Raw genomic sequence first — 17,122 nt, 5'->3', positions numbered from 1 at the left:
TTTCTTTTGTTTGGAATGAATTAGATTTAGATGGGTTCAGCCACCTGAGTTACCAGGACAACCTGTCTTCTCATGAAGATGACCTTCTATCCATCAGTTCGAGAGTGGTGGAGAGCAGGGGCTCTGAGCAGCCAAAAGACTCTGAGGTGGATGTTAGTGCCACACTCAGCCTTAGCCGACAAGAAACCGAAGGGAGTTTGGAAATGGAAACAGCTTTCAGCAACCAAGGATTTGAAGGGAATGATGAAACTGACAGCTCATCGGCTTGGAGTCCAGAGGTAAGAAAAGGTATTTTTATATAAAAGTGTGCGTAATTCTCTGAAGTCTTGTTAGCAATGGTTGCTTTTGCATGTACTATGTTAAGACTACATGGTGAATCACAAAGTTTGGGTATTTGTGTTTTCACCATCTTTTGGACTGTGGATATTCTCTGAACCCATTTAGTAGGATGGTTTTCATACGATCATGTCCATGGTAAAGTGGCAAATATAAAAAGTTCGTATTTCAAAGCTCTTGGATTTGTATGATCATCTCATCATCTAAACACATGGTTTGTAGTTCAGTTGCGAAGTCAGAAAGGCAATAATTGGTGCTCAGATAGATGAGTAACTTCTCTACTTGAGTATGTCTGCACAGATAACTTAAAGCAACTGTCATATCCCTGTCTCTAGGCATTATTGCAAACTGTAGTTCCAAGGACTATGCTACATACCTCTAGCAGGAGTTGTTAAAGATCATGACAAGTTGCAATCCCTTGGACTGTGTACATGAAATATGAAACCTGGCTCCACAATGACCCTACAAGAGTGACTGATATTATTCCCACTGTACAAATTGTAAATTAAAATGGAAAACTAAGATTTTATTTTAGAGTGTCTCCTCTTAGTTTCGAAAATCCATCTCTCTGTCCTTCTGTGGTTTCCACTCCATTTATTGCTAACAGAGCAAGTTTGCTTGCTAGAATTTTAAGAGATCAGGATGTTGTTGTAATTCCTATCAGGGGCACTGAGAGTTGTGTCCTACATAGTCACAGGGGCAATCCATGCAGGGAATCTGCTAAATTACTTTGAAGTTTCTCCCACCTCCAAACAATCTTTGAAGTGCATGATTTGTCTTTGTATGGTAGCCTCTGGGTGCTGGGGGATGCCCACTTGCAGATCTTGGAAGTTGCTTTCTACTGCCTCTAAAATATTTTTTAATGTAGGGCAGGGAGTGCCATATCTTGTACTTTCTTTCTCTCCCCTGCATATTGCACAGACATCTTGTTGTAAATGCTTGTGGGTAGCCATTCTGCCTGAGTTGTTCAAGTAGGTACTTGTTCTCCAGTTTGTTTCTTGCTAGGCACTACAGTATATTCTTACCCTGCCTTATAGTGTTTTGACACAACTCTTTTTATATGACAGTGACAAACCCATTGTTTATGACAACTCATGTAAAGAACTTGAGCCAAGGTTGTGACTAATAAGCCCCTTCCTATGTTTGGAGCATGGAACATAGCAAATCTGGATCTCTGTATGCTTTGCAGCCACTTCATCCTGATCTTATAGTTGCACGATCTCTGATGCTTTTGTTTTTAGATCTAGTTTTCTAGGACCTTGAATTACTCATCAGACAGCTGATTGGTTAGTCACCTCAAGTGGTTTGTATGTCTCTCCACTCTGAATGGCACTTCCATAATCAGTCTGTTGATTTACAAAAAGGCTTTACACACTTTTTTTTTCTTTTATTAGCTCCTCTTTATCATTCCTTCTGACCTTCAAGGAATTGATCACTTGGTCCTCATTGAGTTCTTCATCTACATCTGCTGCCTATTTTTAGAGAAAGTAACACCTGAGCTTTTATCTCAAGGGCTGAGCTGAAAGGAAGGAGACTTTAGTCATTCATTATGAGCCCCTCCCATATGATTCATACAAAGATACCTCCTGCTGCTCCTCTTCTTCCTCAATCTTATCCCTCCTCTTCATTTCTGTGTCTTCTGATAATCTTCATTGATTGTGGAATTAAGATGACAAAGTTTCTCCCATCCCACTCCATGAATGTACATGTCCTTCTGTTAAGAATAGTAAGATTTTGGTGTTGGGCCTGTCCCAACTCAGTCAATAGAAGAGCCTTTGGCTGCCTCATTAGACAAGCGTTTAAAAGCCAGGTAAAGGCCAGATCCGAGGTTTCTTTGCAAAATCTGCCTACTTACTTTCCCCTTTCCCCCTCCTCTGTTATCTGTTTGTGCCCAGTGGGATTCAAATAAAATGTTTAGGTCCTGATTCTTGGTGGGCTCAGTGATGCTCATATTCCATCCCCATGCTTGTGGCCTTGGGATCATCCGGCCAATGTTTCTTCCAGGCATTCAGTGTAGTTTCAATTTCTGCTTATTCCCTCCCCATATGTTGACTCCTCCCTCCCTCAGTGAAGCGGAGATGAGGCAGAGCAAGATGGCAGCACTGACATTTTAAAAAAATCCTCAAAGCAAAGTTTTCTGAGTAAGTCACTACATATTAATTAATTATCCCTTATAATACCATGTGTGTCCTCTCTTTGTACATATTGGGATAGAAATTGGAAAGACTCAGGTTGAAATCCAGTGTCGGTCATGGAAACTCATTGAACAATTTTCAGCCACTCTGTCTATCTCAGCCCAACCCACCTCACCAGGTTGTTATGGGGAAAGAAATGAAGAAGGGGACTTTACTTTGTACTCCTGGAGGAAAGGCAGTTTATAACTCTGGCAAACAAAATGAAGTAAACAATATTTTAAAAGTGCTAAATTGTAATCTTGATTTTTGAGCAGCCAGTTTCCTCATTTGGACAACACACATTATGATTTTACAAGCTGGTATATTCTCCTTCTCACAGGAGAGTTACAAGAAGAAGAAAGAATGGGAGTAGGCAGTACTAAACCTCATCTCCTGTGCTCTTTCCAGTGTATGTTGCACTGGAACCATTATGTCTGAACTGGGCTGTACGAAGTAGGAAAGTTGCTTCAAAAACCTGCATTCTGCTCATTTCAGTCTGTCTGTGCTGGTGCTTCCCCTCCAGCTACATTGTGTAGCAGGCCTAAAAGGCCGAATCTCATTTTCTAATTTTCTGAAAAGATTCCATCATCTCTGAACTCTATTCAGACTTTCACCTATTCAGAAATAGAAATCTCACGTTGGCAATGTAAGTTATAAACAACATGTTAGAGCCATTTCCATAATTGCCTGTTTTGTCCAGCAGAAGTTGTCTTCCCACCTCACCTCACCCCATCCTACCCACCCACTTCCACCTCTGCTTCTTTCTTTCATTTCACATATTTTTATAAAATCCTTTCTGGGATGAGTAGTGTCTTTTTAAAAGACCTCATTCAGCAAAATCTAATTTTTATTCCATCTTTCTCCTCTGAAGAAAGAGTATTGTTTTTGGAACTCTTCAGCATTTGGGAATTATTTTGGAATTCTTCTTCTTCTTCTTCTTCTTCTTCTTCTTCTTCTTCTTCTTCTTCTTCTTCTTCTTCTTCTTCTTCTTCTTCTTCTTCTTCTTCTTCTTCTTCTTCTTCTCCTTCTCCTTCTCCTTCTCCTTCTCCTTCTCCTTCTCCTTCTCCTTCTCCTCCTCCTCCTCCTCCTCCTCCTCCTCCTCCTCCTCCTCCTCCTCCTCCTCCTCCTCCTCCTCCCTCTCCTCCTCCTCCTCCCTCTCCTCCTCCTCCTCATTTCATCATCAGCATCAGCATCAGCATCATCATTTCTATTGTCTGTCCACTGCAGAATGAAGGCCTTTTCCTCATGTTTCCAATCAATATTGCTTAGCACATTGTAAGCTGCCCTGAGTCTCCGGAGATATATATATATATATATATATATATATAAATTTATCTTTGCATCTATTGTGTTGAAGTGCAAATATTTCTAAAATGACTCCGAATCCAATAGAGAGAGGAGGACAAACTTAAAACACCATTCTCTATTCCAGTACCTCTTGCTTGAAAGACAGAGTAGTTGATTGTGTTTAAAGGCTGGCATTGAACAAGATGGCATCTTGTTCTGGAGGCCTTAGGTGCCCTCTGATTTACATACTAAACCCAGTGCTGACCTATGACGATAATAAACATCAACTGAATGAACACTGTATATTATATACCTTGTTGCATTCTGTGCCAAGCACAGGCAGAAATGTTTCTCATTATAAATTATCCAGGTATCGTTTTAAAGGTTCCAACTCTTTCCACATCCAGATAAGTGGCTTAGTTATTCACCTATAGTTAATTATGGTCTTACAAGCAGACATGACCAATTCTGTGTGTGTTTGTCAGCCCATTGTTTAACCAGCAAAATGCAAGATTAGTCTGCATATCCAGGATAGCTACTGCAGTGGGAACCAAGATCCATGAAGTAGTTCAAACAAATGCCTGGATGCCATTCAAGAAGAATGATTGCAATTATCTAAGAAAGCAACAGTGAATCAATTGACTGGACTCTTCGAGTGTTCAAGCCAGGATTTAATTCATCTTTTAGTGAAATCAGTCTTGTGTACCATAGAACATAGTATCATAGGGCTGGAAGGGACCTGGTGGGTCTTCTAGTCCAACGCCCTGCTCAAGACAGGAGACCTTATACCATCCCTGTCAAATGGTTGTCCAGTCTATTTTTCCAGTGATGGAGCCACCACAACTCCTGGAGGCAAGCTGTTGCATGTGACATTTCGAGTGAGGTCCACCACAATTCCGGGAGGCAAGCTGTTGCATGTGACATTTGGGGTGAGATCGATAGTAGACAGTCTAAGGTTAAAGTTTTAGCGGTTTAGGGAAGAAACCACAGAGTCAGGTAGTGCATTCCAGGCATTGAGCACTCTGTTACCGAAGACGTATTTTCTGCAATCAAGTTTGGCATGGTTTACCATACGTTTGTATCTATTGTTTGCCCATGTATTGTTGTGGTTGAAGCTGAAGTATCATTGACAGGTAGGACATCGTAGCAGATAATTTTATGTACTACGCTTAGATTGGACCGAAGACGGCGAAGTTCTAAATTGTCTAAGCCCAAAATTTCAAGTCTGGTGGCATAAGGTATTCTGTTGCGAGCAGAGGAGTGGAATGCATTTCTAGCTGAACACAGCCAGCCCACTTTGCAGGATAGTGACAAAGGATGTAAGAAACTTTATGTTTCTTATTACAGAACTGACAGAATACTGAGCACCAGGCAGAATACAAGGAATGGTGGGTGACCTGTCTCCGATGAGGTGATTAACAAGTAGTTGTCATGGTCATCATCGACATCATTGTTATTATTCTTTCTGGCACTTCCGTGCCATTTTCCAAATAAAAATATAATCAGGGCAATTGAAAGGAGAAATAGTGACCAGCAGCAAAAGAGTAATATATAAAATCTTCTGCATCTGTGCGCTAGAAGGTTTCTGAAATACAGCTGTAGGAGTAAATCCTTAAATTCCTTCTGAAGACCTCCTCTGCTCCCTGAATATCCTGTTCTTTCACAGCATGTTCATGTTTAAATAGAAAGGAAAGGTCTCTATGGCAACCCGTTTTAATCTGAGATTAAAAAGCACCTTTGAACAGAAAACACACACCCTGGAAACTAAGCACCTGACTCTCCCTCTTCACGGGCTTTTCTTTTATCAAAAGTAAATTTGATATTTAAAAAAAAAGAAGAAGAAAAAGGATTAGACGAAAGGTAGATGAATCAGTCTGGAGAAACGCACTGAAAAATAGTAGGAAAGAAAATATTTTGTGTGGTTTGTTGTCATTTGTAGGCATGAAAAGGCTTAGATTTAGTGCCTAGAAAAGACTAAAAAACATATGTTTATGCCTTCACAAGGGATGAAGACATAAGTGGAATAGTCTGCTTTTTATGATAGGGAATAGGTCTTTGCAGAACAAGAACCAGTAATGCATTTCTTTTTGTACAGATAATAGATAGCATTCAAGAATTTGTCCCAAAATCTTTTTGTCAAACGTAATTCTTACTTCTCTTTCATACTTCTCTTTTCAGTAATGGAGGGTTTTCTTCTTGGGTCTGAACTTCTCTTTCGTATTCAATCCTTTGTATGTAACTCCTCTGTATGGATCCCCCCTCTCCATTCTGTTTGGCCTCCTGTCTTTCACCAATAATCATCCAACCATATTTCCCTTAAGCTCCTGACTCTTACTCATTCTTCACTGATTTCCAAGCCATGCTATGTTCCCCTGTCCATTCCTTTTGAAGTCCTAGACCTTGCCTCTTTTTCTCTATTTTCTCCACTACCCAAAAAGGCAGAAATGTCCTCTTGACTTCTGTCTTCTTCCAACTCAACATAATTTTTTTTCCCATTTCTTGTTGGCAATTAGACAGTACCCAGAATCATTGATCTGCAATTATTATTTAATTGCTATCTGTTAGTAAATAACGGGGCTTTCAATTCCAATTTTGTATTTTTTCCTGTTAAAGGAACATGAAGAAGCAAGTGTTCTTCCAGCTCATACTAGTGCCTATGAGCCAATTTCAAGATGTGGTGACTTAGATGTCATCTTTGATTACAAACCATCGAGCCAGAAATTGGTGGTGACTATTGTCGAAGCTAAAGATATCCCAGATAAGGACCGCAGTGGAGCAAGTACCTGGCAGGTACACACAGTCCTGATGCCCAGCAAGAAACAGCGAGGGAAGACAAGTGTCCAGAAAGGGCCCAATCCATTGTTCAAGGACAAAGTGACCTTCACTAAATTAGCACCTGAAATGCTGAGCAGCTACGCTCTCCGGTTCCGTCTCTATTCTGTGCGCAAAATGATGAAGGAGAGAATGATGGGGGAGCAGTTGTTTTATCTTAGCCACCTCAACCAAGAGGGGGAAATGAAGACCACATTAGTTCTGGAACCAAGGAGCAACTTATGTGTAAGTAGAATTAAATTGGGGACAAATTACTAAAGTTCTTATTGCATTTCCTTTCTCTGGGATAAAAGAGGAGAATTTACAGCCATGAACTGCATACTGTCCATAAACTGAATGGTCAAGATTGACCTATAAAATAATTTTCACAAATTTGAATCAGAAATGCTACAAATCGTGTTGAGGATATGAAATCTAGTGCCCCCCCAGATGTTTTAGACTTCCCTTCAAACATTTAAAATCCAAAAATCTAGTGGTATCAAAACCTGCAATAGTAAAATTGCATGCATAGACTGACCGTACATACAAGCTGGTATGAAGCCATGGGTACATGCAAAGGCTTCATAGAAAAAATGGGTATTGAGGAGAAGCTTTCAAGCGGGAATGGTTCAGATATTTAGAGGCAGTTATGCATGAAGGCAGAAAGAAAAAAAACAACAGGATTTTCTAAGTGGAAATATCAAGATTATACCAAAGATATATTTGTATATAAAGGCAAAGAGGGAAAGTGGGGCAAGGAGAAGAAATATTATGGAACAGTGACAAAGAACTTATACTGGAGCTGGGTGTGGTCAAGAAGCCAATTGAAGATTTTCAGGATGGGCAAAACAAGAGAATGGAAAAGGTGATGGATCCTTGGTGCTCTTTGAGCTTGGTTGTTATCTTGAAGATGTTTCATTACCCAAACTATCACACATGATGATATCTAGTTTGGGTAATGAAACATCTACAAGAAAACAACCAAGTTCAGAGAGCTCCAAGAATCCCACATTTCAACCATGAGCTCCAAATATTCTCCTTTATTGGTAATGAAAAAAGTGAATGATTATTAATAATCTAGGGAACTCATTTCTCTGAACGCATATTACAAATGTTGAGAACATGTTGGGTACTCACAGGATGGCTATGGGGAACTACATAGTTCCTATGGCAGGTGGAACCAATTACAAAGTACTGATTCATTATAATGTAATCTGCCTGGCCTTTCTGATTTAAAAAGTTGTTTGTGGTCTGCCATGCTGTATGAATCCAGCTACTACAATGTACCAAATATGCATTCCATTGTAATAAAGCCTCCTGCCACCTAAATGAACAAGTAAAGTCAACCTGGTAGAAGACATCTGTGAATGGAGGTATTTAATTGTGAAAGCTTATGCTGCCATTTTGTTTTTCTGCTCTTAAATTTATAAGACACACATATCACAGCTGCAATAGAATAACCCGAGGAGTTTTCTATATTTTTAATTTTATCTGCCTGTTTTAGTGGAGAACTAGGTATAATACTGAAGAATTTTAATTTCTAATTAATACTTTTTGTTGTTGTTGGCTTTTTTTTTTTTTTTAAATATCTTCTCATCCACAGAGCGGAGGCTCCCAACTGAGTCTCTCGGCCATCTCTCACAGTGACAGTGCTTCTTCAACCCAGTCTCTGTCCCATGGAGGAGTTCCAGAATTGCTAGTAGGACTATCCTACAATGCTACAACGGGCAGACTATCAGTTGAGATGATCAAAGGCAGCCACTTCCGGAACCTTGCCATTACCAGACCACCAGGTACATAAAAAGATGACCTCTGGTCTCGTGGTTGTAGAATTTTGGACTATCATTGCCTTGCTTCTTTGCTAAGAAAAAAGCACCGGCCTACAAACACTGGGAGGCATTTTGAAAGAAAGGCCTAACCTTGGGGTGTGCATGGCCCACTTGTGAATCCAAACAGGTCGGGGTGGGGGGGTGTTGTCTGAAAATTCTGAAATGTTTAATTAGAAATAATAGAAATGTGTCTGCTTGTGGGAAGCAGATCCTTTCTTTTCTTGGACTCTAGCTTGAAATATTTAGGATTGGGTTTGCTCTGCTCCTTAAGACCAGTTTAGGCTTGGGAAGGAAGGAAGGACATAACTTCTCTATTGTAAGCATAAACGTTTTGGTTTTCCACACACACACACACACACACACACACACACACACACACACACACACAAATAAATAAATAAATAAATAAAAATTATTATTATCAATATTATTATTGACTCAGTTGACTGAGTTTCATATTTAATGAATAAAGATAATAATTTTATTGTCATTGTATCTGTATACACAGTATACCCATACAACGAAATTCACTTAACACCCAAAGACCAGGCCCAACACACATAACAATTCCCAAACACCCCTCCACCCACCACAATTCCCCACCCCTAAACCACCCAAACATCCACACAACAGACCAAGTAATGCTGTCCAACAGCTCATTGATGGTGGCCCTTTAGTTCATTGTTGAGTGCAATTATAGCTCTGGGATAAAAACTATTCAGAAAATGTGTGGTCAGAGTTTTAATTTATATATATATATATATATATATATATATATATATATATATATATATATATATATATATATATATATATATATATATATATTCCTCCAAACCACAAAAAACATCTGCCATTTGGTCTTCTCTTTTTGGCATTTCAGTACAGAATTTTTGAGGAATGCGATTTCACTCTGTAGTTTCTAGTTTGGTCATTCAGAGCTGCCTATGCTTCAGTAGAGTCAGATTGTGTGTTTAGAGTATTTTTGGCATTTCTGAGTGATGAGTTGCTTTAGTAGCTACAGAAATAGACCAGAATTGGTGGTTACATTAGACCAGGTAGGAATTTTCTTACCTGACTTCTTGGGCTAAAGGCTCCAGGACAGTGTTTTTCAACTTCCGCTGGCTGGGAGTTCTGGGAGTTGGATGTCCACACATTTGAATTTGCTGAAGTTGAGAAACACTGGCCCAGGACATCAGAAATCCGGCTATGGACTAGGATGGCCTTGGACTAAAAGCTGCGTTGGAGAAGGTCAGCTAAAGGATGGTGAAGTTGGCATGGTTTATTTATTGGTTCGCTAGTTTCTCAAGCATTTTGAAAGAATGCTTGATTTCTTGGAAATTTTTCTTCAGCTTGCCAGGCACCTTTAAACACAATCTGTTACATTGGATCCAGAAACACATATTATTTTTCTTCTCTCTCCCAGTTGTCTCTTCTGAATTGTTTTTTTAAAATTGATTGGACCAAGAGAAAGAGAAGACCAAGAATGTATCTCTATGAGGATTTTAAACATTTGTTTCTCTTTTTCTTCCCATTTTGCTTGAATTACTCAATTTTTTTTCTCTTCCACTTTTCCTAAGCTAAGGAATACAAACAAATGTTGGAACAAGTTTCTTTTCCATAGTATAATTTCAGTTTCCTCTATTTTGTTTTAATTATTTTGTTTCCCCTAAAAAGAATGTACAATACTGCACAGTATAGGATTGGAATGATTATTTCCAGCATTGCTAATGAATGCTTACGGAAAGGTACTGTGAAAACACTTTCTTTTAAAAACATAGACTTAACTGTGAAAAAATAAACAGACAACAAAAAGGTGCATGCCTAATAGTGCACAAGACACTGATTAAGGAAAAAAAAAATCTGCCAAGAGACTGGGACAAAACCAAGCCCCAGGCTTCACAACTCTTCACACACAAAAACCCCACTCAGATTTCATATGATAATTAGAGCCTTGCTTGCCTGTGATGATATCCCCAGCTTCTTATCTCTACTACACAAATATAATAACAATAATATGCAAAAGAGCACATTTGTGCAGTGAAAAACACAAATCTGAAATGCTGGCTTGGGACTTCCTCTGAAAGAAACCGAAAATAATTGAGATGTAACCTTTGACTGCAGAAGGTATTATCAAATATGCTTCACCTGACAAAATCATCACAAGGTTGGAAGCGTAGGAGATTCAGATGAGTCAAACTTCCATTGCAGCAAGTACTGTAGCTTGTCACAGTAAAGCCATTATCTTCTGGGATGTGAACAATGGAAAGATAAGCTAGTTTGAGTCATAGGAGATTGGCCTTCCAAATTGAGCTCTTTTCTTTTTAAATTTTTCTTATAATGGCAGTAGTTCACATTTTTAGAAGTCAGAATAAAGCCTGCCTGCCTGCCTGCCAAGTAGATTTTTGGATTAGATGATGGCCTTTTCTTGAATATGTTGTAGCATTGCCATGGAATAGAGCCTATCTCAGCCCAGCTTTGTGTTTAATTACTTGTCTGGGTGCCATAGGCTAGAAGGAATTCAAAATTGGCAATTGTACTGTGCTGGTTGAGAAGGATGTTCTCTTAGTTGGCTCGGAGGAAGGCAGTTTCTTCTTACAAATTTGCTAGGAGATCAGTGGCCTAAATTTCCATGGTTGTCACAGGAAAGGCAGCCCAAATGCAAATACCAGGATAAATATTATTGGAGGACTTAACAAAGAGGATCAACCTGTTACGTTCTCACATGCTGTCAAGGGTGAATCCTAAGCCTCAGGGTCTGGTCTACGTTACGTTTTCTAGGACTTACAGTATCTTATAGTGAAAAGATTTGCTGGATTTTCGTTGCCCGCCACTTGATGTATTCTAGATGTGTCCAGTTTGATAAATACAGAGAATATATATTTCAGTATGAATAAAGCTGTGGTGGACAGACAGCTGTATTTTGTTTTCAGGCAAGGTTTCCTGGTAGAGCATGGAAAATAAGGACCAACGCCTGATCCCAAGTATTGAGATAGTCATGTAGATTTAACAACACTTACTGGCCCAGCCCTGAAAAGCAAATTCAGTTTCTTCAGTGCATCATATAAAACTGTTTTATTTCCTATGTTTAGCTTCTGTTCTATTTGCTTTCTGCTGGAGCATGTGATGTTCTGAGGAGCTAACTGAGTCAGCAGTATGAGGGCCAAAGTTCGTGTGTTCGCTAAGCAAGCAGTGGGTGTTCTACTGAGCCCCAGCTGAAGATTTCTGCCCCATTCCCAGTGAGGAAGATCAACCTCCACCATGGTATTCTTTCATGTTCATCATGGCAAGTCCCATCATGGCAATCATATTTCTTTAAATTGGAATTTCCAGCCAGGGAGAATCTGTTTTTTTTAATTTTCTGAATGGATAAGTTACTCCTGCACAGAATAGATTCTATAGAGTGGTCCCAAAGATGCTTTTTCCAAAAGGCAACAGACTTTCTTGTTGTTGTTTTTTCCCCTTTGGAGAAGTTTCACTTCTCATTCAAGAAGCAGTATATTCTTTTTGATAAAATTGCCTACTGGAAAGTAGAAGACTTTTTAAAGATCAGGCTCACTTTCTTTGGCTCACTGGCAATAACCCTTTTTGTGTTATGATGCTTCTGGAAGGTTCCCCATGAGAAACACACCTGCTGCTACTATTCAGAGGCTAGTGAAACATCTGTATTTATTTTATTTCTGTTGTATCACAACTTTTCTCCTAGAGCTTAAAATGAAAGCACTCCCTTTGCCCATTTTTCCTACAGTAACAGTTTTGTAAAATGAAAGTTGTGCTGAGAGAGGAGAATAAGTGACATGCAATGAGCGTCCATGGCTGATGGTGGACTTGAATCTGGTTTTTTCCAATCTTTAACCATACTGGCTTTTTTACTAAGCATGACATTTCTCTGCTGTATTTCTACTTTTGCGGTTTATTTCCAGCAATTTTATACCATCCTTCAGGAGAAGCCTCCAGAAAATGGTTCACATGTGCCAAGCATGATTAAAAATAATATTTTATGTCTTTTGTATGATATGTGTATGTGTTTGCCTAGGCCAACCAAGCACAACAAAAAAAATAGTACAACCATTTTTGGGTGATTGATCGCTGAATTTTGCTGGTGCTATGAGGGGTTGCCCAAAGAGACTGGTGACCATGCATATCTAACAGGCTACAAGTGATTGACCCAGCTTCAGCATTTAGGACATCTTGTCTGGGAATTTACTATATAAACATACATTGTAATCCTGAACATATATTAAATTCTTTTTTCTCCTAAATGGCTTCATTTCTTTCTCACACAATATATATACAGAGCTATGTATGCATATATACCTTAAAGCAAAGGTCTCCAAACTTTAAGGCTTGTGGACTTCAACTCCCAGAATTCTTCAGCCAGCTTTGCAACTTCTGGGAGTTGAAGTCCACAAGCCTTAAAGTTGCCAAGGTTGGAGACCCCTGCCTTAAAGTACAGATGAAAACAAATGGGCCTTGTTCTATGTGGCATAAATGCACACAATAAGTAATAAGAGAGGATGAAACTCTTTGAAGAGAAGCAGGAAGTCTTTGATTTTAAAGTGTGCCTGTCTGTTCATACCTGAAATGAAATTTCATGCCTTATCTTCAGCAGAATGCAATACTAAAAAAAAAAAAAAAAAAAAAAAAAACACCATCCATAAAGAAAAAGAGCCATATGGGGTAATGAAAAGCCTACAGGCTGCATTTTAAAAGGACATCCTAGGATAAGCTTGTAAGAACATTGCTGCATATTCCTAACATTAATATTTGATTTATTTGCTTTTTGTATGATGCCATGATTTCAATCCGCCAAAGTGATATGCCTTAGGCAAACTGTTGGCTTCTCCATGTGATGTATTAGAAAGAGAAACAAGCAGGCATATTTTTCTTTAAATAAACAGCAGGGTGACTTTGGGCCAGTCACTCGCTATCCGTCCAACCCACTTCACAGGGTTTTTGTTGTGGAAAAAATAGGAGGAGGAAGGTGGGTGTTTGCCGCCTTGAGTTATTTGTGAAAATAATAAAGACGGGGTAGAAATAAATAAATAAACAAACTTTTACCGCTTTAATGTTGCCTGCAGATAGCTATGGGAAACTCTGCCTTCTGAATTCTGTTGGTCAAGAAATGTCTCGTTGCAAGACATCTGTTCGACGAGGACAGCCAAATCCTATCTACAAAGAGACGTTTATCTTCCAAGTTGCCTTGTTCCAGCTCTCAGACGTCACCCTGATGATCTCCATTTACAATCGCCGCAGTATAAAGCGCAAAGAGATGATTGGCTGGATTTCTATGGGTCAGAACAGTAGTGGAGAAGAAGAGTTAAGTCATTGGCAGGAGATGAAGGAATCCAAAACACAGCAAGTGTGTAGGTGGCATATGCTCCTGGAGTCTTAATGGAAACCTCAGCAGTTCCAACAGGTGCAGGGCATCCTTCTTCCCATATAAAGGACTATATCATCGGTTTCTATTATAACTGGACTTCTAATGCTGTTTCCTAATGGAATTATTCTGTTAGGTTATTGCCCTTTTATTTTTAGTTATAGGAAATTGCTTGAAGTAACAGGTAGGCAAATTGGGTTAGAACTTTATGCTCTCCCTTCGCCCGTCAAGAATTGAGATTGAGTGTTCAATATCATCCCAGTATCTTCACTGGTAATGAGATCTGCTCTTGGTCATGTCGCTATAAAGAGCCAAATTTGGTTGGGTGGGGTATGTGCCTTTGTTATGAGGAAAGGCTGCAAAAATGATCAAAAATGATCATGAAATAGTGATCATGAAAATAGTATACAGTGGTTCCTTGTTACTCATTGTTAATTGGTTCCGGGTGCTGCAATAAGTACGAAAAATGATGACTTCCAAACAAATTTTTCACATAAGGAATAATGTAAATAAATGTAATCCATTCCCAAACCAAAGACAATGCACATTTTAAGGCAATATGTAAAAAGACAGGGTTGTATATCATTATTTTAGAAATAAATCTAAAAATAAACACTTAGATTAAATAAAATAAAAACTTCACTTTACCTGTACTGATGAGGTAGGGGGAAAGCTCAAAAATACACAAAATGACCACAGAAGTTAAGATAACACTGCAAAGGGATGTGCCTAGGACAGGAGTTATCGCATGATTAACTCATCAACCTTTGCTTCACCTGGAAAGGATAGCGAGTCATGAGGCAGCCGACACTGACAAGTTCTACCTTGTGCATTGAGTACTAAACAAATGATGAGTTTCAAAGCAGTTGAGTACCAAGGTTCCACTGTATTTGGACAGTTTTGTGGAATGGTTTCTGGCCTAACCCACTTTTTCATCCCAGAATCATTCACGTACGAGTACTTGGCTCAGTCCTAATTCTCTGACTGCAGTAAATAAGATGGATTTTGATTCCTGACAAATAAGTCACTTAAAATTTTCTCTTTATAAAAAGAGACTTCCCAAAGGCTTAGTTTGAACCATGTGCACATATACCAGAATATACCAGGTATGTGTATATTATCATTAATGCGACTTAATCATAAAATGACATTGAACTCAGAGTGTTCAATGCATTTACTGTATTTGGGTTTTTTCCAGAAAGATAACTATATTTCAACCTGGCTACTTGAATGTTCCATGACAGCAAAGAAATAACATGTGGATGTGGGCTCCATCTATTCCTTTTAATCTATAATGTTCTTTTCTCTTAGGAGCAGCCAAACACTTGTGCTTTATATTAAGTTCTCCATAGGCATGCATGTATTATTACTGTTATCACCATGGAAGCCATGGGTCCCCTTAGCAGTTCTAGCTCTATGAATGCTAAAAAAAGAAATCAAGAGACTGGATGCCTGCAGTATTGATAGCAGCTTTCTTGAAGCTGGTACCATCCGAATCTGCAGATCTTTAATTGTGATGTTCTTAACTAGGAAGACGTCTGATTGGGAAAGGTTGATTTTAAGAAAGTATAGAGTTTCAGGGATTATTTACAAAGATTATAGTGGTAAAAAGGACACCTTCCTTTGTTAGGAGACTCTGGAATTTGCTCAGATACCTTTTGACAAGTGATCTCTCCTGATAATTGACTTCTCTGGAAAGCTACATAAGAGCCTCTGCAGCATGCAAAAAAACAGAACAAAAACCCACAACAGTTTTGAGAAACACACTTATATATTTATAATATGATGCTGATGATGGGGACTTCCTTATTTAAAACCTGGCCACCAGGTTTTAAAGTAGATTTCAGGGGTGAAATCTACTTACCTTTCGTACCGGTTTGGAAGTGCACATGGTGCACGCACATTAAAAAACACATTACTTCCTGGTTAAAACCAGGAAGTAATGACACCCGGGCAGGTGGGCAGAGCTTTGCTCCGCCACCGCTACTGGATCGCTGAGCCACCGGCCAAGATCGCTACCGGACCGGGTGATCTGGCCCGATCCGGGAGCATTTCACCCCTGCCATGGGGGAAACAAAACCTGTTACAGAACACTAATTCACCATAATATTGCCTGTCCTCCTAGGCATCCCATCCTACCGGACACCATTTAGGGTCCTGCTTATTTTATCTTTGTCTTTTGGGGGATCCGCTTGGCACATTTTCGAATGCAGGGGTTTTGCAGCTGCTTATTGTTTCTATATTGTGAGGAAGCTTAAAGGGCCCATTTGAATCTCAAAGGCATTCTAGAAAATAAAAATTATGGTTGGAGGCTGGTAGTTGGTTTTATAGCATATCTTGTCATATTTTCCTGATATTTTATTTTAATATATATTATATTGTTTCCATGTTTTAAATAAAATTGTTGTTCTTAAATGTAAAAAGTCCAATGGGACAGGGAGCCTGGGAAATAATAAGGAAAGTGAAGTATTCACCTTTAGGCACCGTGTTGGGAACAACCAAAATAGGCTGTTGACTAGATATAAAGCCTTCCTGTCCAAGCTCTTTTCTAAAATGCTGAAGATCAAAATTGAGGATCTTCTGCTTGGAAAGAATATACAGTATACTGCAACTCAGCGATGGCCTTTCTAGAGGAATGGCCTTTTTAAGTTTTACAAACATTTTACAAAGAGATACATCATTTGCTGGTTTCTCTTTAACAGGAACAAAAATTAAAACAGGTTGATTGAAGAACTGCAGGACAGAGGAATCTCTTTCAAAAGGCATACTGTGGATTATACTTTTATTATCCAAAAATTTATAATGCTTCTTTGCTTCAGAATTATTCTTTTCCTTATATGAAAATGTGCAGATTTTATTGGCGGAAACTCAAAAAAATCAATGACTTCTGAGAGAAGAGAGATCAAGTTTTCTTGATAATGCAGATGAGATCTAGAGTGTAGTACTGCATGCTGCTCATCTTATTTTTCTTTTTAAAAATCTGTTTCTTCAATGGGGGGAAAAAAAAAAAGCTTGCTACCCATTCCGGAACAGGGGTCAGAGAGGACCTCTTACCAATATGTCTCCTTTTTCAAGCTGCATGCCAAAAATTTATAGGTTGCATTTCCTCCCCCACCTCTGGAAATCACCAAGGGCCCGTAAACTCTGAGTAATCTGTGATGCACTCTGTTAAATAGGAAATAATAATGTATCCCAAAGCATCAAAGAATTCATCTTTTAACAACAGCAGATTCAGCATGCTAAGGCAGCTTTTCTTTCCCTGCATTGTTCAAAAGGTTGCATGAGAAGGTTCCTGTTTGGCATCC

General features: G+C 39.0%; 1 protein-coding gene across 1 annotated transcript; it reads left to right on the top strand.

Moving 5' to 3' along the window:
• Positions 1–203: 203 nt before the first annotated feature.
• Positions 204–13,832, top strand: SYT16 (synaptotagmin 16). Its single transcript, XM_070931613.1, has 4 exons — positions 204–278; positions 6,411–6,854; positions 8,212–8,401; positions 13,519–13,832. The coding sequence occupies exons 1-4, from the start codon at positions 204–206 to the stop codon at positions 13,830–13,832; spliced, it is 1,023 nt and encodes a 340-aa protein (XP_070787714.1).
• The last annotated feature ends 3,290 nt before the right edge of the window (positions 13,833–17,122 follow it).

Source organism: Pituophis catenifer, unplaced genomic scaffold (assembly GCF_029215685.1).
Source record: "Pituophis catenifer annectens isolate HBS135680 unplaced genomic scaffold, rPitCat1.0.hap2 SCAF_1, whole genome shotgun sequence".
Classification (NCBI taxonomy): Eukaryota; Metazoa; Chordata; class Lepidosauria; order Squamata; family Colubridae; genus Pituophis; species Pituophis catenifer.
This window is presented reverse-complemented; position numbering and strand designations above follow the sequence as displayed.